Source organism: Cebus imitator, unplaced genomic scaffold, assembly GCF_001604975.1.
Source record: "Cebus imitator isolate Cc_AM_T3 unplaced genomic scaffold, Cebus_imitator-1.0 Scaffold38, whole genome shotgun sequence".
Lineage (NCBI taxonomy): Eukaryota > Metazoa > Chordata > Mammalia > Primates > Cebidae > Cebus > Cebus imitator.
In genome coordinates, this window is record NW_016107353.1 from 3660390 (window position 1) to 3682483 (window position 22094).

The window sequence follows — 22094 nt, forward strand, 5'->3', positions numbered from 1 at the left end:
TGTGTTTGAATGACACACCTGAGTTTCAGTTTGCTAGTTATTTTCATCTCCGCTGGCAAAGGACAAATAGAAGATTTTCTGGAGAAAAATGACTGAAGTCTGTAAAAAACTTATTTGAAAAGTCAAGAATTCTTTTTTTTTTTTTTTTTTTTGCAAATGACCTTGTTCAAAGAACCTCAGGTATTTTGTCCTTTAGCAGTGCTGCCCAGGTCCACGCTGGAGAGGGAGATGGTGTAGAGTCAGAGGTCAAGAAAGACACCCCAGTTAGAACCTGCTGGTGGGAACCACCTCTCAGCTTCACCCTAGTATGGCTTCTGCCCAAAGGAAGGTGAAAATTTTAGCTTGGGGCAGGGGGCAACCAGAACCCGAAAGATCTGCTTACTCCCTGGAGCTCTGGCTGGAAGACGTCAGCCTGAACTGACTGACATCTCCCCCAGCCGTCTGGGTCTGCCTGGCAGCTTCCCAGGAAACGAATCACCCAGTTAATGAACACCCCAGGCCATTGCCTGGAGGCTGGTGTCCACCTGCTGCTTCTCCAGGTCCAGGGACCTGTCACAGCTCCCTGCCCTTTCTCCTCCACTCCCAGCAGCACACCCTTCAATTTTCTGTTTCCAAACATCATGCTTCTTAGAGTTCCATCATACACAGGACGCTCTTTATTAGTTATATATTTTTCTGCTGATGAAAGTAATTTTTCTGCCCACTATAAAAATTCAAACAAGATAGTCATGTGCAAATAAAAAAGCAAATCTGAATAATCTCATTTTCCTGAGATAACCCGCCTTAGTAGTTGGGTGTACCCCCTTCCAGATCTTTCTCTGAAGTGTGTACAAACAGCTCCTCTGTGCCAAGCTGTTTGTTTCACCACACCTTTGCCCGTGCTGTCTGCCCTGCTTCCTGGAATGCCCTTTCTTCTCCTTTGCCAGGCTGGCTTCTGTGCAGCTTTCTGAGCTTAGCAAACTTTCTCTTTCTGTCACCCCCATAGCCAGGAACAGGCACCTTCCCTGGGCTCCGTGACCCCTGCACAGCACTGTCATAGCACCTAGCACAATAAGTGACCAACTTATTGTTTGTGCATCTGTCTCCCCCACTAGAGTATAGTATAGGTTCGTGGCCAAGAGGTGAAGGCCAAGGTGGACCCAGTCCCCTCCCTAGGAGCCCCAGCCCCTCTGGCTCTCTCGGACGGTCCCGTTCACGTTAGCATCCTCCGTGTCTAGCGCACTGCCTGGCACATGGTTGGTGCTCTACAGGTATTTGTTGAATGAGTCAGTGAGTGAATAAGTTCTGGGTAACCATGGGTGTCCCCACCATGAGACTTTTATACACAGGTGGAGAGCTGCAGGGAGGAGCAACCTCCCCCAAACTCCATGTTGCTGAGCCCCAAGAGCTGCACTGACTTACATTCGCTGTGTAACCTTGAGGGAGGTCCTCTCAGGATGCCACGAGAGTAAGAATTTATGAAGTGAGGCTCCCTCCTACTTCCCACCACAGCGATGCTCCCACACCCACGTAAGGGGCCCTTTCCCTCAAGCCCAGTGAAACAGCAAGAGCTCAGGTCTCTAATAAAGCTTGGCATGCTTGGCTCCCAGGGGCAGAGCTCCAGATGTACCAGCTGTGTGACCTTAGGCAGGTGCCATAACCACTCTGAGCCTCCTCCTGCAACAGGAAAATTGGAATGCACTCCGTAATATCTATGTCACAGTTTAGGGAGGAAGACTAAATGAAGCGTGAATGTGGGAGGCTCTGTCAATTCCAGAGCTCTTTGTTCAACCTTCCCGAAACCCCAGGGGTTCAAAGTAAGATCAGGGTGCTAGAAACCTAGACGTTAGCTCTGCCCTTAGCCCAGGTGACTATGGGTGCGTCCTGCTGCTTCCTCATCAGGAGCGGGGAGAGTGGGACGAGATGGTTCTGAAGGCCCTTCCAGCTCTCACACTCGAAGGGCTCTGAGAAGTTCAATGTTCTGCAAAGTGCCCAAGTCCTTGGGCTATCATTTGGCTGTGAGAACAAAGGCTCTACCAGTGGACAGCTCTCTCTCACACGCCACGGCCCCTGCCAGTCAGAACCGGGAACACTGAGACTGGCAGGCCACCAGCTGGAACAGCCCTGACCCTGGATTTCTGTGCTGGGTGCTGTGACACTACCTCATGCCGCTTCTTCCCAGTCCCCAGCAAGGGACAGGCGTGAGGACAGTTTGTGGGATGAATCTTTTGACCTTTTTGGAACCTGATTTTGCTCTTGGGGAGTGTGGGGTCTAGTCAGGGAGAGAAGACAGATTGGCGACCCTGATTTGGGGGATGCTCATTGTTCACTGGAGTCTGCAGGGGCTCTAGAGGGCTGGGGTTGAGCTGGGCTTTGAAAGGTGCTTAGGATTTGGGTACGTACAGGGAGGGTGTGTTGTTTGGAGGTTGAGTGTCCAAGGGCCAGTGGGAGGGCCAGTGGCTAAGGCTGAGTAGGCAGTGTCTATTCAACAGAGCAGGCATTGGATCGATCAAGCACTCCCCTTCTGGAGAGTACCAGATACCACGCACAGGGAGGACAATGGTTGAAGACATCTTTATCTGGAAGCCGCCCACCTCTTTGGCTACCAGAGAGCTGGATAGATGTTCCTTTTCATTGTTTCTCTAAGCTAAGCTTAGGGTAGACACATAGTGAATATTCAAAGTGAGGGTTTTACACTAGGGGCCTCTACATGGCTTGTCTCATTCATCCTCACAGGGAGGCAGGGATTACGAGCCCCACTTTATAAATGAAAAGCCTGGGGTTTAGGAATGCCAGGCGCCTGCCCCAGATCACAGGCCTAATTAGCAGCAGAGCCAGTATCCCCAGCCCAGGGCTCTGGACTCGAAGTTCTGAACACAAGGGTGTCTGGAACTCCCGGGAGCTCCTCTGGGGTGAGGGTGGGTAGGGAGCAGGCTTGCACAGAGGCTGATTGAATCTAGAGGTCGGGGCTGCAGGACTGGGGTGGAGTCTCCCCTGGATGGGGTAAAGAAGCAGTAGGGGAGTGTTTGCTGCTCTTCCTCGGGCTGGGGGAGCTGGAGGTATTGGAGGCTCAGGAGACTTGAGCTGGGCTATCAGGTTCGGGGCTGGAGTGACTCTTGAGAAAGGGAGGCAGAGATGAGAAGGGAGACTGGACAGGCTTACAGATCACCGAAGGGCTATCACTCAGGCGGGAGCTCAGCCCCCACCTGCGCTTCTCCCCGCTTCATCCAGCAGCCAGACTTCTTCATCAACAAGGAAGCCAGTCTCTGCTCGTTTGGGGCCTGGGACTGAGTGAAACCTCTTGTCACTGCAGAAGCTGGGGCCAGGCCAGGCTGTGTTATTTCTTTGCTTCTCTGGGACTTTCCTACCCCTCCCTCTGGCTTCCTGCTGCTCTGGGCCCAGAGCTGGGGGATGGTGGGAGAGGGTTTCACTCTCCTTCAGTGGCCAGATCCAAGGTCCTGACCCTGCCTCTCCATCTGCCTCCTGCCTGATGTGGGCAGGATCCGTCCTCCGTGTAGGATTCATCTACCATTTGTTAGACTCTTTGGTCTTTTGGGAAGGTGGTCCAGAAGCAGTGTTCCTGGACTGTCAACATCCTCTGGGGAGTTTGTGAATAATGAGCTGGCCGGACCTCATTCCAGGTCTCTAGAATCAGGATTTTGGGGAATGGAGCCCAGGAATCCACATTCTAACAAGCTCCCCCAAGAGTTCTTAGGAACAGCAAAGCCTAGAGCCACCACATGAGATCATCTCACCGTCCCCTGCTGGGGAGGGACTGCTCTTCCAGGATGCCAGGAGGGAGTGTGGGCTGGTGGCGATAAGACTGGTTGAATGAGCAGAGTTTCGGAAACACAGACAGGAAGGCATTGCCCTGGCCGGTTGCCCCTGAAGCAGAATCGCTTTCTCACCTCGAGGTCTGCCACTCCCATGTCACTGCCACCGTAGACTTCTTCACACTCTCCCTCCAGCAGAGCCAACCAGGAATGTGCAGGTTCAGGTCCAAAGAGGAAACCTGAGGAAGGGCTTGGAGATGGGCCAAGGCGAGAGCCAAGGAAGTGATGGAAGATATTTTTAGGATTACTTATTCCAAAGAAGTCTGAGGAGGCGCCTTATCACCATCCAAGAACTGGGAGGGGCTTATTTATTAGACTCTTGACCAAGTAACTGGAGAGCAAATGACAGCTGAAGGTACTCAGGGGAGAGGAGAGGAAGGGACCTGTGAGACACTGACACGTGTCCAGGAGGGAGCTGTGGACGCTTCCAGCCTGGTGTTTTTTGAGGACAGTTCATTCCGTTGCTCCTCAAAGGTGTTTTATTGTCTGCTGTGTGCCTGACACTTGCTCAGTACAGGAAAGAGAGCCATGAACAAGGGACACAGCATTCCTCCCTATGAACTGAAGGTCAGGGAGAATATCCTGTCTGTCTGGAAAGCCTTCTCCTTGTCCCTGTCTACAGTCAGACACCTGGATGGCACGCACAGGTGTGGTTCTTGCCCAAACAGCCTTGCATGGTTTGGATCCCCAAGGGGAATTGGGAGGTGGGGTGAGGCTGTGCCAGGGATCCCGGTCAGGAGTGGGAGGTGGTACCTGGCAGGCTGGATGCCCTTGTGTGCAGCCTCTCCCCTTCCTGCCCCCATCTCATGCCAACTGCCCCTCACTTTATACAGGGACATATCTAGGAGGCTGACTGCTGCCAGCTCTCAAGCATGTCACCTCCTTTCCACAGCAGCCTCCTATGTGACTAAAAGTCCTGTGAGGGCCGAGCAGCCCAGGCTGCCACCCGAGCTCTGACGCCCCGCTGGGGAAAGCTCCATTTCAGAACGGTGCCCCTGCCTGGCTTGCCGGGCCTGCGAGGAGCCCTCCTCCACCCGTGGATGCTGGAGCCTCCTTGGCTTTGCTTTTCCTGGCTGGATGTCTGGCTCTCAGATGCCTCTTTTCATCACCAGAGTCCTCAGCTCAGTTCAGGTTCCTCTCTGGGAGCCTGGAAGGGTCAGGGAATTGTTTCTGCTTTGCTGTCTGTCTCTCAGTTATCAGCCGTCCCGCTATTTATTTTTTGGGGGTTTCTGTAGCCCAGCATTTCCAAGGGGGTGAGAGGAATGCAGGACAAGCCTCTGTTGCTGCCTTGGAGGGCGGCCTGGATTTGTACCTATGGAGCAATGAGAGAATGATTCAAGCCCCAAACTAAAGGAAGATGGGAGTAGAACCCTGGGCACCCCAGGTCTGTGTCTGACTCCCATTCCTGAGTCACTGGTGACCTCTGGTAAGTTCCAGAATCTCTCTGGATTCTCCCTCTGTAAAATGGGAGGGTGATTTCTGTGGTTCCCAGAACCAAGGCAGGGTGAGTAAAGGGGCAGGTAGGAACAATGGACTGTGTTTACTGAGCATGTGTTATGTGCTGGGTAGTTTATGTAGCTGATCTCATTTAATCTTCTTAGCAGCCCAATGCAGTAGCACTGTTGTTATTTCCACTTTAGAGAGGAGGAAACTGAGGTGAGGGAAATGAGTAACTTGGCCAGCAGTGGGTTGGAGTTGGCTCCTGGCCTGTCTTAGTCCTTGCAGTTACCAGGAGAGAGGAAGGACAGGCAGGGGAGAGTGGCCAGTGGCTCTCAGGCCTCAGGTTTGCTGCTGGAAGATCCCAGCCCCAGAGATGCCTGCTCCTCGCTCAGGCCTGGAAACAGGACCTCACGTCCTCTCCCGCCCAGGGTCTGCTACAGAGTGGCCGCTGGTTGTCTGCTGCGGCAACATACCTGCCGGAAAACGCCTCTTTCTTCTCTCGCCCCAGACCGAGGTCCGTAACATCCCCTCCACACAACCACGCACACGCACCTCAGCTCCACACAACCCCTTTGCTGTTTTCAGCACATTCTCCTGCTCCATCTTTCCAATGCTGTTCTACCCATTTGCCAGATGAGGGGACTGAGGCCTGTGCTGGTTCAGAGACTCACCGGGAGCCGCATGGTTGGCGAACTTTCAGCCCAGCCTGCCCGTCACCAAACTGAGGTGTCCATATGGAAGGCCATGAAAGATTCTCGGCCCTTCTCCCAGGGCCCTTCATGACCCAACACCCCGTGATTCAGAATTCTGAGGACTCCAGGATGAGGCACAGCCCATACCTGCTGAACTCATTCAGTCATTCATTTATTCAGTCATATTTGTCTGCCACGTTGACGAGTTGTGTCTGATGTTTTTGGCACAGAAATGCCTTGGGAGCTCAAAGGCCGGGATGAGGAAAGCAGAAAGTGATCAGGCCGTTAAAATACCAGATGTGAGTGCTGAGGAGGGACACCTGAGTTTGGGAGGCAAGGATGGCTTCCTGGAGGAGGTGATGAGGTGAAGTCTAGGCTGAGACCTGAGAGATGAATATAACTGGTCCCTGAAAATTAGGCAGGGAGTGGGAGGGAGGGATGTTCGGGGCAGAGCAAACAGTTTTTGTGAAGCCCGGATGGCGGGAGAGCTCAGCACACCTGCTCCAGCCTGCTCAGCTCCAGCCCGCTCCGTCACCCTAGATCTTTGCATCTCCCAACTACTTGTGACCCCCTCCCACCCAGTGAGCAATGAGCGCATCCCCTCCAAGGGGCAAACCCTGGTGTGAGCACCATGGCATCTGCTCTGCGCACTGCCTTGGCACAGAGATGCCTCATCTGAATGTGGATCATCTCCTTCCGGGGGTAACCAGAGAAGAAGCGGCAGGTGAGGCGGCAGGTACAGTAGCGAGGAACATCTTGGTATCGGCTCTGTCCTGGAGACCGGCGGAAAGCCTTTGTCCCAGAGGCCTGTAATGGGTTTCAGGAGAGAGCTTCAATATTTGCTGCAAACAGAAGCACAAAGGATGTGGAGGGTTATTGTGGGTTCTCCAAAGAGGAGCTAATCCTCCGGCAAGCAGCCCAGCCAGAAGGGGTTCAAGTGCTGGGCGGGCCAGCTGCTGGGGGTGTTGTCATTTACGAGCAACTGCAGGACATAATAGCGCCAGGGGGACAGTCTCTACACAGGTGGAGGGAGGTGGTGAGAGGCACTCCCCACTGCAGGGCGGGTGAAGGTGGACAGCACCTGTCCTGAAAGCTTGGAGCACAGGCAACGCTCCCCATAACCCCACACGTCCCAAGCCCAGTGCCTGGACCACAGCTCTCTCCAGGCCTGGACTGCCTTGTCAGCTGTTCCTTCACTGGGGGTCACTTGTGTTTGGGGGTGGGGATGGGGGTAGGGGTCAGCCGGGGCTCTCAGGCCTCTCTCCCCTCTCCCTCCCTCTGGCTTTCTCTCCTGGCCTCTTTTTGGTCCACTGCACACAGACAAGTCATTTCTTGGCTCCAGGGGGCCAAGGAGAGGGAAACTGGTTATATTTGCATGTCATTAGCATAGAGAGATTGTATTTGCATGAAGTCTATTTTCAGCTCCTCCCTCCTCCAAATCTGCCCCATCAACTCTAAATATGCTACATACATGCCCTGTCCAGTCCCCAGCACAAGGGAGTCATGAGTGGTGGGGGGCTGTCGGGAAAGGTTTTCTTGTGGTCAGAGTGGAGTGAAGCGGAGCCCAGGGAGGAATCTGTAATCCCAGGAGTGGGAGAGATTGGAAAACTCAACTCTTTAAGCTTTGTGTTAGCACAAGGAGCTCTGTCAGGATCCCCTCACTTCCAGACACCTCCAGGGGTGCAAAATGATGGGTTTGGAAAGAAGAGGAAGAAATGGGACTGATTTACATAAATTTACATAATTTCATGTAATTTGCATGGGTAGAATTATTCAGTTTTTCAGACATCTTTTAATTCAATCTTTTTGTTTCCTAAAAGTTCTTCTGAGTTTCCTTTCTTTTGCTTCTTGTCAGCTTCCTGAGACACAGATCGGCCTCCTCTCCAGGAGGGAGAAGAGGACTGGGTAGCAGCATGGTGCAGGGGGTGGGGAAGAGAAGACAGGCAGTGTAGACATTCGAGTGTAGACACCTGAGGTCTCTGCCTGGTCCCAGCAGTGCCACCTCCCTCCTCCACCGTTCCACCCAGGATGCCCCAAGGATCCTGAGGTCTGGGAGGATCCTTAAGCCCACCCTCTGGGCTCTGATTTTCACTCACAGATGTGTGGGAGTGGAGCATGGATGAGGCTGGTTTATCTATTCATTTCTTATAGTGCAGCCAAAGCCACCCAGAAAGCCTGACTCCCAGGCCACATTTTGGCAAAGACCGACCTGCATCTGGAAATCAAAAGCCTTTCTTCTGAGGACAAGACACTGTCTTAAGAAGCATCCTCTGAGCCTCTCAACAGGCACCCTGCCCCAAGCAGTCAGGAAGGGCCCCTCTTCTTCTGGCTTATGGGCCTTCTCTTTCCTTGGTGTGGGAAGAGAAGGGAGAAGAAATCTGATCCTTCTCATAGCAGAAGTCTGGAAATCTATTCAGTGATTTCCATTTACAGCCAATTATGATTGTGTATAAGGTAAAGGAGGCTGGATTCTGCTGAAGCTAAGCTGAAGGGAAGCCCCTGCAAGAGTCGTTTGCTGGCTGAGTACCTTTCTCTGCTCCCAGCCTACTTCCGCCTTCTCCGGCTGCTTCTTTTTCACTCTTCTCTTCCAGTCTCCTAAACAAGCTTTATGGAAAACATTGTTTTAATATTATTAGCAGACTCGAGTGTTATTTCAGCAATTCATAATCGTTCTAAATTAGACCTCAGATGACATCACTGTACTACCTGGAAAGCTTTGGTGGCTGCCCCACGCCTGTCCAGGTCTGTGAGGGCCCGTATGGTGTGGACACGCCTTCCCCTCACTGTGCCTCTTACCTCCGTCTCCCTTTCGGGATTCTCCAGGCGCACAGGCTGCCTCCTGCTTGGAGAACTTTCCCAGCTCATTCACACCTCAGCCCTTCCTCCCAGGTCTACCAGCTCCTTGTCGCCACTCAGGGCTCAGCTCTGATGTCCCTTCCTCAGACAGGCCTTCCTCCACCTCCCAGCCTGGGTAAGCCCCCCCTGTGGATCAGACCCATGCCCATCTTATTTACATGTAACTTCTATTTTTAGCACGGACAGAGACCTCACCTGCTTTCTCCATCTCTGTGTCTCCAGTACCTGGCAAAGCACCAAGAGCATAGTAGGTGCTCAAGTCAGATTTGTTGACTGGACAAGTGTGGATGAGTAGGGGGTTGGTGACAGATGATGGATTTTGGAGCCAGTACTGATTGTGGTTTTGTCACTCACTGCTGAACAGCCATGGGCAGATTTCTCAGCCCTCTGAGCCTCCATGTCTCCCTTGGGACTAGGATGATAAAACTTATACACTGAAGGTTAATTTCAGCATTGTATATAAGTGTCTGGTAGTATCTGGCACTAATAGGGGCTCATTAAATTGTGATTATTAATAACGATACCTTTGTTTCACACTTACCCTGTACCAGGATCTGGTCCTGCCCTCAAAGATTCAGTTTATTAGATGACACAGAGACCTGCGTGGCCAAGTATGAAACAAGGTTGACTGTAGCTTAGAGGTATGAGCACAGCACCATAGGAACAAAGGGACAAGAGCAGTGAATGCATGGCCTCTTCACGAGAATAGTGTTCTATAAGAATAGTGTTCTACGGTGCATATCCTGTGTAAACCTCTATAGTTCATTTGATTGCTCCCTAAAGCTTTAAAGGAGGCAGGGCAGGCCTCAGTATCTACACTGTATAGTAGGAGAGCAGAGTTTCAAAGAGAAGACACCATGGGCCCAGGATCGCACCCTAGCCCCTCGCTCTGCTTCATCCATCCGCCACAGCATTGACTCCCCTGGACACCTTGTGTGGTTGCTGGAATGCAAGCTCCGTGACAGCCTGTTTTATTCATTGCTCCAAGCCCAGCCCCTAGAAGTGGCATACAGTAAGCACTCAGTAAGTGTATGTGGAATGAATGAATGAAGGACAGAAGAATTAGTGAGTGGCAGAGCTAGGCTCAAACTCCTCAAGCAGGAGGGAGAAAAGCTAGTTAAGGGGACCAGTTTCTGGAGCCGGCTCTTTGGGTTTAGATCTCAGCTTTACCGCATACTAGCTGTGCAACTTGGACAAGTTACTTAACTTCTCTGTGCCCCACTTTCCTCATCTGCCTAATGAGAATGATAATATAACACCTAGTTCACAAGATTATTGTGCCAACTACCATGAGTTAACATTCATAAAGTTATCAGAACATGCCTGGCACATAATATGCCTCAACGCTTAAAAAAAAAAACAACACCAGATATTTTGACTCCAAATCCAGTATTCTTCCTTTGTACCAGGTTATAAAGAACTTTATAGTTTTAAAATCACCAACATATTCATGGCTTTATTTTATCTTTTCAGCATCCTTGTGAAGTAAGCAATAAATCATTACTATTGCCATTTTACAGAGGAGAAAGCTGAATCAAGCTGGAAATGATGGGTCTGGCTCAAGGTCAAACAGAGGCTTTATTGTCTGACTTCTAATATACTTCTCTATCCATGATTCCGCAGGTAATTTCCTCCCCCGGATCTAGCCTGAAAGAAAACAAAGAAGCCAAAGGCGGAAAAAATAAGAGTCTAGCAGAGATTTTCAGAAGGCCTAAAAGAAGAATCCATTTAATTTCCTCTAATCATGGGCTGTCCTAAATACGACCAAAGTTGCTGAGAGACATTAAGGTCAAGGATCACTCCTATAGATTCAAGAGGGACCGACCCAAGCCTGTAAATGTCTGGGAGATACATCCAACTGATGGGCTCTCCTTCTAATGAGCAGCTGCCTTCATGAGGAGCAGCTGGTGGGCCCAGAAGGTGCCAGGTGCTGTGGAGGCAGGGTAGACACAGCGAGTTCCTCCCGAAGGGATCTTTTGTCCAGTTTGGAGGGTGGAGGCAGAATCTTTGTGGGGCTAAGCTTGTCCGCTACCTGCTTCCAGAGACTCTAAGTCGGTGTAAGAATTGGATTTTAAGTTTTATTTTAAGTGATCCCAGTGCTAAACAGATGACTTGAGTTCCAGAGGGCGTTCAGAGGAGAGATGTGGAGGTAGAAAAAGAATTTTTGAATTCTTTCTTTTGCTCACTCATTCATTCATTCAGCTCTCCTTTATCGTGTCCTTAGCCTACAATGGGGAATCCCAGAGTCCAATGCCTGAATTCACAAATAGATTCTAAAAAATGTAGCTGAGTGCGGTGGCTCATGCCTGTAATCCCATCACTTTGGGAGGCTGAGGTGGACGGATCGCCTGAGGTTGGGAGTTCGAGTCCAGCCTGACCAACATGGAAAAACCCTGTCTCTACAAAAAATACAAAATTAGCCAGGTGTGGTGCCTATAATCCCATCTACTCGGGAGGCTGAGGCAGGAGAATCACTTGAACTCGGGAGGCAGAGGTTTCGGGGGTGAGCAGAGATAGCACCATTGCATTCCAGCCTGGGCAACAAGAGCGAAACTCGGTCCCCCAAAAAAAAAAAATGCATTGAGTATCTACCATGTGCCAGGCACGTTTCATACATCAGTAGAGCGCTTCGAGGGAAGCATGACCATTCTGGCGAGATGAGAGAGACTCAGAGGCTAAGTGACATGCCCAGGGTCACTCGGCTATGAAAAGTCAGTATTCACACCCAGGCCTGCCTGGCCCCACAGCTCAGGCTATGCATTAGATCTTTATGCTGGGGTATTTGAGTCATGAAAAAGAATATGTGTTAACCCACAACTAAGATAGAAGGTACGATAATAAAATGACTGCCAGTGATCACGGAATAAACCGTTTCCAACAAGGCCTGTCACGGTGCGTGCCTCACCCCTACTGCACCGCCCCCGGCCGTTTCCCCACCACCCCCACTCCACGGTGACCACTCTCTCAATCCCAGATTTATCCTTCGCTTGCTATGTTTTTGGTTGTTTTAACCACGTGTTTCTGATAAACATGTGTGAAGACAGCCCTTCCGTTTTGTTTGGTTTTGAACTTGATATAAGTGTTTTGCGATGTCTTCCGCTGCTTGCTTTGCATCTTCCACAGGCTTCTGAGATTCACCCAGTTGATTGTGGCTTCAGTTTATTCATTTACACTGCTGTGAAATTCCATTGTCTGGATATACTGTGCCACATTTTATGTCTCCAATTTCCCATAGAAGGACGTCTGGATCACTTTCAGTTGTGGTTTTCTGTTTTGTTTTGCTATTACAAACAATGCTACAAAGAAAATTCTTCATCATGTCTTCTGATGCACCTGACAGGGTTACGTAAGTGCAGGGGTGACCTGCAGGCTGCAGGGCTTGTTTGCGGTGTATTTTTACTCAATACAGCTCCAAAGTAGTTGTACCATTTTCCTTGTAGCTGGTAAGCTGGAGGAGGGTCTTCTGAGGGGCCACGGTTAAGCTTAGGAAAGCGGGCTCCAAATTATTGACTACCTAACAACCTTGAGACCAACCTTGAGAACAATCTACCCTAAGGATAGTCATTTATATGGTAATTCATGGAGCAGTGCACAGACTTGATAGTCTATCTCCAGAGCTGAGCCTCTGAGGTTAGAAACACTTGCAGTTATTGACCAACGTCCCAGGAGAAAACTGGCCTCCTCACTGACACAGGAGAACCAAGAACAATCGTGGCCATATCATCCCACCTGCGAGACTTGGCATCTTTGCCAGAGCACGTGAGCTTGTGGGATTTTTAATGCGTGTCCTTCTCTGGCAGCAGAATCTAAATTTGTCAGCCTTGGATTCAAGGCCATGTGGTGTGACAGACTGGAGGCAGCTAGATCCTGGCTGGGGTCTGCCCCTCTCCCTGCTTGCTCTTTCTCCTTCATTCTCCCTTGCCTTCTACTAATATTTATGTCCTTCCTTTACACTTTTGATTGGGTAATACACTCAAAGAGCTGGAAGTTCAATGTCTAAAACTCTATGAGGAAAAGTCTTGCTCCCACAACTCACCCCCAATAGCCTGGTCCCTCTTATTGAAGGTCATCACTTTTATTATATATCCTTCTAGAATAGGGTCGTGTGTGTGTGTGTGTGTGTGTGTGTGTGTGTGTGTGTGTGATTTCTGACAGCATCTCACTCTGTTGCCCAGGCTGGAATGCAGCGGTGCAATCATGCATCACTGCAGCTTGGAACTCCTGGGCTCAAGTTATCCTCCGGCTTCAACCTCCTGAGTAGCTGGGGGCTGCAGGTGTGCACCACCAGACCTGGCGACTTTTTAATATTTTTTGTTTTGTTTTTTGTAGATATGAGGTTTTGCCATGTTGCTCAGGCTGGTCTCAAAGTCTTGGGCTCAAGTGATCCACTGGCCTCGGCCTCCCAAAATGCCGGGATTACAGGCATGAACCATACCTGGCCAAGTTTTTTAATGTACAGGCAAATATGAATATACGGTCTTATTCAAGTCTCCTATTATAGAAAAGATAGCACACTATACACATGAATCTGCCATTGCCTTTTCTCATAAAGAGGTATCTTGGATGTCTAGTCCATATCATAATAATAAACATTTCATGATTCTTTTTTTTGGGTACAGAATCTCGCTCTGTTGCCCAGGCTGGAATGCAGTGGCACGTTCTCAGCTCACTGCAATCTCTGCCTCCCAGGTTCAAGTGATTCTCCTGCCTCAGCCTCCTGGGTAGCTGGGATTACAGGTGCCTGCCACCATGCCTGGCTAATTTTTGTATTTTATTCTTTTTAAATAGCTGTGTTAATATTCTACTGTATTCCACTAATATTTCTTACCTACTGTGCACCAATCTCTTTGCTGGGTGCTGACTCAAAACAGGTCCTGCCTTCAAGGAGACTACAGCCTAAGAGCAAATAGACAAGCAGTTATGATGAAATATTGCAGGTGTTACTCATTCCAAAAATAGGAAGGACCAACTTCTTGTCAAGTATTGCTCTGGGCAGAGGGGAGATGAGGGAAAATAAAACCCATGAAAATCCCTGCCCTGTGGCACTTCTGTCCTAGCAGAGTTGGTGCTCTGGCACTGTGATGGGGGGGGAGGTGGGCCCATGGCGGGTCTAGGGGGTCAAAGAAAGCTGCTTGGAGGAAATGGGTGGAGTGAGAGATAATGAGGGTGGTGTTGGCAGGAACTGGTTGGATTTGAGCGGGAGGGAGAGGAGGCCTCAGTCCTCTCAACCAAAATGAGGCAAATGACCCCACCCTGGGCTGCTCTGGGACTCTCTGATACAAGTAAGGCTCAGGGCAGTGGTACTGTGCCACACCCCCAGACCCATCTCTTCATGGGCTCTCGTGTTGCCCCCTCCTCATGCTGAGTCATGGTGTCCACACTCCAGTAGGGCCTCTGCCTTCCTGCCTTGTCAGCCCGCTCCCCTCCCCGTCACACACACATACCACATGCACACAACAAATACCACACTGCACACACCACACACACATTACACCATGCATACACACACAGCCCTCATATCACACACCACATACCACACCACACACCACACACACGTACACACCACATACCACACCACACACCACACCAAGTATACACACCACACCATGCATACACACATTCCTCACACCACACACCACATACACACATACTATGCCACACACACAACACACACCACATGCACACACCACATACTACATTGCACACCACACACATGTACATACCACACCACATATCACACACATACATCACACACCACGAATACACACACCCCTCATACTGCACACCACATATACACACTACATCACACACTACACCACACATAAAACACACACCACATACCACACTGCACACCACACACACACACACACATGCATACATCATATACCACACCACAAACCACACACACACATCACACCACACCATGCACACACACCCCTTACACTGCACACCACAGACACTACACTACACACACAACACACAGACCACATGCACACACCACATACCACACCACACACCACATACATATCACACCATGTATACACACATCCCCCCTCACACACCACAGACACACTATGCCACACACACACTACACATGCACACACCACATACCACACCACACACCACACACACAACACACACCCATCACACCACACACCACACACATACTACACCACACACATACACACGCCACACCTGTACACACCACATACCATGCCACACACCACACACACATCATACCACACATACACACACACCCCTGACACCACACACCACATACACACACACACACCACACATGTACACACCACATACCACACTGCACACACATGACACACACACCCCTCACACTGCACATCTCCCACACACACCCACCACATGTGCATACACCATATACCACACCCTACACCACACACACATTACACCACAAATACCACACACCCCCAAACACCAAACATACCACACAAGCACACAACACATACCACACAGGTGTGCACACATATACACACACACACACATTACATACACACATTATACCACACACACTACACAGGCACACACCATATACCACACACATGCAGGCACATATACACCCCATACCACACACCACGTACACACACACATTACACCACACATACCACCACATACCACACACCCATTATGCCACACACACACTGACACACCACACACACATTACACCACACATGCCACGCACACCACACACACCACATATTACACACATGCATATCTACTGCACCACATACACACATACATACACGTCACACTATACCACACATGCACACATACATACACACCACACGCCAGACACATGCACTCCACATCCACATGCACATCACACTGCACATGCACATACCTACACACCACATACACACCCCATACACATACACAGTCGCATCACACACACCACGGCACACACAACACATGCAAGCACACACTGCACACCCACCCACCCACACACTCACATACAGACCCCACCTACACCACACCACATACAAACACCACATACCACAAACATACAACATGCCATTCACACACAACACAGACATCATGTACATCACACATCATACACACACACCATGCACACCACACACACACACCACATATGCACACACCACACGCCACACACATGCACACACACACCCCCCACACCATATACACACACATTACACCACACACAACACACCCCACATGCACACACCACATACCACACTACACACCACATACACACACTACACCACATATACCACACACCCCACACAGCCCCCCACAACATACCACACATATACACAACACATAACACACCACACACCACATACACACACATTACACCACATATACCACACACAGCACACACATCACATACACACAATACATACCACATACATGTCCACACATGTGCACACAGGTACACACACACACCATACACCACATACACACACATTACACCACACATAATGCAAATACATGCACACACATACATCACACACACCACACACACTACACATGCACACACCACATACTACACACATGCATATACACCATACCACATACATACACATGTCACACTATATACAGCACACATGCACATACACCACACCACAAACCTTACACATACACACCACATACATACACACAGCACACCACACACACCACACATGCACATAGCTCCACACCACACACACATCACACCACACACATCACACATACAGACACACACTGCACACCCACCTACACCCATCCACCCACACACTCATGCACAGACCCCACCCATACCACACCACATACAAACACACATCATACACACACACCACACACCGCAAACACACAGCATACTATACACACAGAACACATATATCACACACACCACACCATACACAGACACACATCAAAGACACACATATACTACATACACACCACACCATACACAGACACACATCAAAGACACACATATACTACATACACACCACACCACACACACACACATACACACCCCACATACCACCCCCAGACATGTACACAATCTTGGTACAGGCCATTGCCCTCTGCAGGAGCTCAACTTCCTGCCTAGCCTGGCCAGTCCTCACCCATCCTTAGGGAGCCTCCAGGAATGCACACAGCCCACCGTCACGCTAGGCCTGCCATGCAGCTCTCAGCCAGTCCGGTGTCACTGCCCGTGTGGCTGTTCTGAAGCCCCCACGGGACTGTGAGGTCCCAGGACTCCCATGCCGTGGGTGCCACCTGGTGCCTGACCTTGCAGGGACCTGCTTGAGGCCTTGACCGTGGCTGGTGGATAAGGCAGGCCACCAAACGCGCAGTGAGGGTTGGGGACCTCTGTTGAGTGGGAGCAAGTGGCAGGAACAGTCAGCATTTCCCCAAATCCCTGTGGGAGGTTTGGCACCCACCCTGGCCTAGCCCATGTTTATCTGGTGATAAGATTTAGTTTTGTTTTTTCCCAAGCCCCAAGGGCATGTGCCACCCAGAGCCGTGGCCTGGATTCCCTCTGTTGTTCAGTGGCTGCCTGGAGCTGCGCTTCGCAGTGGGGCTGTGCTGGGCATGGGGTGGTCTTAGGCATCCTGGCCCTCTTCTTTACAGGGATGGTAAGGAAGGGCCCCAGATGTGCTGCCTGTACACCCCCATCCAGGCTCCAGTGGGTGCCACTTGTCCCGGCCGCAAGTCACAGCCCCCAGATGCTGCCTCCCTCTGCCAATCCCTGCACCTGCTGGGGTGGGCACTGAGGGCCAGTCCCAGACTCGGGAGTAGCGTGGAAGGAGGGTGGGGGTTGGTGCACAGGGAGGGCCTCTATGTGGCCCTTATGGCTGACTCAGTTCCCTCTGCCTTGGGGATGGGCCAAGGTGTCCCCTAGTTGTGACAGAATGGATGCTGCGGGTTCTCAGTCTCTGCAATCCCCACCCTGCATTTGGAACATTCCGTCCTGACTCTGAGGAAGGTGAAAAATGTGTGGTTTGGGCCTCGCATTGGATCTCGGCATAGCTCTGGCTCCTGCAGACTCAGAGTCTTTTCCATTCTAGCTGCAGAGTGTCTGAACTCATTGTTTGCTAAGGACTGATTTCATAAATGAGTGACCTGCCCTCAGCGGGGCCCATCCTTGACCGAAGGCTCTGTTGCTGCTGTCTGGAAACTCTTAAGAATGTCTGAACAGCTTTTCCACTTTGCGCTGGGCCCTGTAAATTACATAGCCAGTCCCAGTGCACTTTTAGTTGTCTGCCCTTTAGCATCTTTTTCATGTCAAACCATGTAGATTATTTTTAAAAATATCAAATCTAAGCAGCACAAAAAATCAAAGAAGACCACGTCTTATTTGTTGTGCACCTTTAGAAATGCTCCACTTGTCATTGCAGTGCACAGGCTGCGGGGTACACACTGCACGTGAAAATCCACACTCTGCCTGACTCCCAGGACAGCCCATGTGATGTGCAAAGTGCCATTCCCATGGGGCTCATCATTTTTCCCCGGGAGCTTGAAGGACACAGATAGAGCTGTGCTCTAGGCTGCCGGCGCCCCGCCCTCCCACCGTTCCCGAGCTGGCTCCATGCTGGTGTCCAGAATGAACCAGTTCACACTCCAGAGCCAGGTGGGGGGAGAACTGGCTCCCAAATCCCCCTGTGGGTCTCCCCCTGATCCCTAGGTGTATCTTCCAAGTCACATGACAGTCACAGGTGAACATCCCCTGCTCTGCTTGGAACTCAGAGATGGATACTTCTGGGTAGACAGAAAGATTCTGTGGTGGGCATGGACTTGGCCATTGAAGACCCCGAGAAGACATCTTGTCCACCCTCTCCAGGATGGGCCCTGTCCGTGCTGCCTGGAGCCGGAAGAAAAAGATTCCAGCCTTAGAATCTGCAGGGATGGAGGCTTCATCAGCTCTCTCACATCTCATTCCAGTATTTCTTGACTGAGTCATGTATGTGGAAATTTTTGCTCATTTCTTACTAGGCTTAAGGAATTGGAATTCTTTGTCTCACAAATCCCAAAGGGCCGAACGTGCCACAAGCCGTGAACAAGGTTTGAGCATCTGAAGGACGAAAACACAGCTCGCAGGTGTTGATGAGCATCCAGGCTGCTCAGCCGGGATGAGAAGGAGCACTGCTGCCCTCTGGTGGTCAGACCGCAGAGCATCAAGGAGCCGCCCAAGAGAGCTAGGTCCCCCCTTTGCTTTGTTTCTGGGACAGCAGCTTTGTCTTAGGTCAATGGATGTCCTTTCACTGTTCCTGGGAAATGGCAGGTTTGTTCTTGCCTCAGGGCCTTGGGCCTTGACGCTCCCTCTCCCTGGAATGTTCTTTCTCCAGCTCTCAGGTGGCAGCTGCCTTCTCATGCTCTAGCCCTCAGACCAAATGCCACCTCCTCAGGAAAGCCCTCCTGGACCACTTCGTCTAAAATAGCAACTCATCCCAGCCTCTGTCACTCCATCCCATTACCCTGTTTCCCTTTGTTCTTAGCACTTACCAGATGTTGGCTCCAGGAGAACAGGGTCCCTGTCTCTTTTGGTTTTCACTGGACCTCAATGCATTGTACATAGTGGATATGCAAAAATGCTTGTGGAAGAAATAAATAAATGCATATTGACAACATCAACTAGATTTAAGCACAGCTTCTGGTCCTCAAAACCCCACATCACACTGTGATACAGGGAAGGCACATAGCACCCCCACAGGACAGATGAACACGTGGAGACTCAGAGGTTCATGTGAGTTGCCTGAGCACCCAGCAGGGAGGAATGAGCCAGGGTCCCTCGTGATTTCTCCTGTGCTCCATCAGTCCTCTACCTTGGAGGGAGGAGAGTGGGTCTCAGGCACGTGAGCTCCTGCGAGGAGCTGAGACGAACCCGGCATGTGGGGTGCAGCCATTTACTCCTTGGCCTGCTGGTTGAGGGAGGTTGAGCTGTGCCGCCGTCCAGAGCTCTGCTTGCAGTGGACGGGGTGTGAGGTGGGGGGCGGTGAGGAAGGTCTGTCCATAGGATGTAACCAGACTCTAGTCAGTGGCCGGTCAGTCGCGGAGCTGTGCGTTCTGGAGCGGGAGTGTGTGGGGGGAGGACGGGCAGCGGGAAAGCTGGAGCCCCTGCGGAAGCTGCGACTTCCCCAGGGCCAGGGTTTGGCTGTGACATTCTGAGCTTCATCTGGATGCTCTCACTGTCCTCAGCCTAAGGCAGGGGCTGCCCTCCGACTCTGGGCCCAGAACCGGGGTCAAGGGCTCTGCTATGGAGCCTGGGTCCCCTCTGCTGTGCTTGGGCAGGCAGTGGGCCTGGAGGGGGATGGTCATCTGTCCTCAAGCGGGGGGTGACCAGGCCCGGGGCAGGCTCTGTTTCTGGGCACCCAGGGCAGGCGTCCGGGGGTCAGCAGCATCTGCTCCTTGATGGATCTGGCGAGAGCTTGATGGATTCTGTGAGGTGATTCTCTAAGATGCTCTGGTACTGGGGAAGGAAAGAGAGGCCAGCATTCAGGTCCTGAGACGCAGAGAGCACCGCCCGCCCTTCATTTCTTAATGACCCTCAGAGCCCAGGCACTGGTTTCCTTCCCATCGTACTTCTGGGAAACTGAGTCCCGGACGGGGAAGCCACTGGCGTTCCCCAGCCTCCTTCTTCCTGTGTCTCCCCTCCAGCCTCTTCCCCGGACCCCAGAGCAGGTCAGTGTCTCAACTAGCAGCCCAGGTCTCCTGACCTCCAGCCAAGTCCTGTAACTTTCCATTCTCCAGAGGGGACAGCTGAGGTGTCATGTGGGCTCTGGCAGAGAGGCGGAGGCCACTCCTCATTCTCCTGGAGACCTCTTCCCGCAAGCATCCCAATACCCCCAGCCTCCTCCTCTCCTGTTCACCTCCCAGCCTCCCCTACTCGTGCCTGGAAAAGCCAGTGGACCCTCTGTCCTGGCCGCGTCCAGGGAGCCCTCCCTACAATGGACTCCATGTTTCTCCTGGGCCCCTTTGCTTCTCCAGCCTCTCTTGTCCCAGCAAGGGTCCAGAGGAAGCCCCTTCTCAGTCTGCCAAGCCTATGCCCTCCCAGCCGGCTCTGCTTGTCACCAAGAGCCTTCCCCCATCCCAGTTCAGGGGTTGGGGTGGTCAGCGGGTAGGGGCCCCTCTTTAAGCAGATGGGTTCCTCAGGCTGAAAGGTTTCTTTCTCAAGGGACCCCATCTCTTCACGCTGCTCTGGCCTCAGCTAGTCCCTGAGCTCAGTCGTGTTCATGTTCCTCCCTCAGTCCTGTGGGCCTCAGAGTGAGTGAAGAGCATTCACTGTGTGTAAGGGGTTTGCGTTATATTGTCGTGGACCTAAGCAGGTGCGGAGCCCCCTGGGTGTCATGTAAAACTGTCCCTGGCAGTCCATCTCAAGTGTCTTTCTCAGGGGGCAACCTCCGGGGACAGGGGTGCTGCCTCTCCTCTGTGATTTTATCTCCCCTGTAGCTCCCAGGCTCAGGCCAGACGCCCAGCTGGTGAATATCCCCAAACCCTTAGTGCTCATGACCCTGGAGCTCAGGAGGTGGTGTCCAGCCCTGCCTCCTGCACCCTGATGAGGGTGGTCCCCCAAATACATGAGAAGATCCCCCCACACCCATCACTCACTGCCACCTCCAGGCTGAGCAGTAATTTACCCGATGGCACAGAGCTTGTGGTGCTGAACCTGGGGTCCAGTCCTTCTTCACGGGGTTGGTTTCCTGGGGATCCCCCATCTCTCACCCCCACCCTGGTAGGATCTTGGGAGCAGCAGAGGGAGCGCCGACTGGGGTAGTTGTGAGAAACGTGCTCATTTGTTGCCTGGGCAAAGCCTGAGGTTTTCATGGCAGTGCTGCCCTAATAACATCCGCGCCCTCCCCGGGTCCAGGTCACCGCTGAGCCCTGTCCATTCATGACGTCATTTTCACCGACAATGTGGCAGCGTCTTGTTCCTCAGATATTCCCAAAGAACCTCCAGGCCGTAATTCGGTTTCCATGTCATCTGACCTCCAGGCCCCAGGCCTCCCGACAACTTGTGCCTCTAACCGTACAAATCATACAATGCCATTCCGATGCTTGCAGCATGTCAGCGGGGGTGCAACTGTGGGAGTCTGTCCCTGTCCCCCTGTCTGGCCACCTTGGTGGCCTTGCCTTAAGCCCTGCATCCTGAGGAGCGGCCAGCCCACTTCCCTCCTCTGGATGTGGCAAATCTGGTTTTTTCCAATTAACCCCAAAAGAACTGGGCCTCTACGTGGTATCTCATGCCGCTGGGGCCTGGCCTGATGACCCCCGGCAGGGATGGGATTGCTAACTTTTCCTCCCCTTCCCCTTCCCCT

The 22094-nt window shown here is 51.6% G+C and overlaps 1 protein-coding gene across 3 annotated transcripts in view; it reads right to left on the minus strand.

Annotated features, from left to right (window-relative positions):
- Positions 1 to 10359: 10359 nt before the first annotated feature.
- RAB7B (RAB7B, member RAS oncogene family) overlaps positions 10360 to 22094 on the minus strand; it is a 35135-nt gene continuing 23400 nt past the window's right edge. Inside the window, exon 6 of one of the 3 annotated variants that reach the window (XM_017525474.2) lies at positions 10360 to 10447. In XM_017525474.2, coding sequence (XP_017380963.1) covers positions 10406 to 10447 — 42 coding nt within the window. In that variant the 3' untranslated portion in view covers positions 10360 to 10405. Of the gene's footprint in view, positions 10448 to 18114; positions 20249 to 22094 lie in introns of those variants that run through there. The other 2 variants (XM_017525472.1, XM_017525473.2) reach the window with 2 other exon arrangements.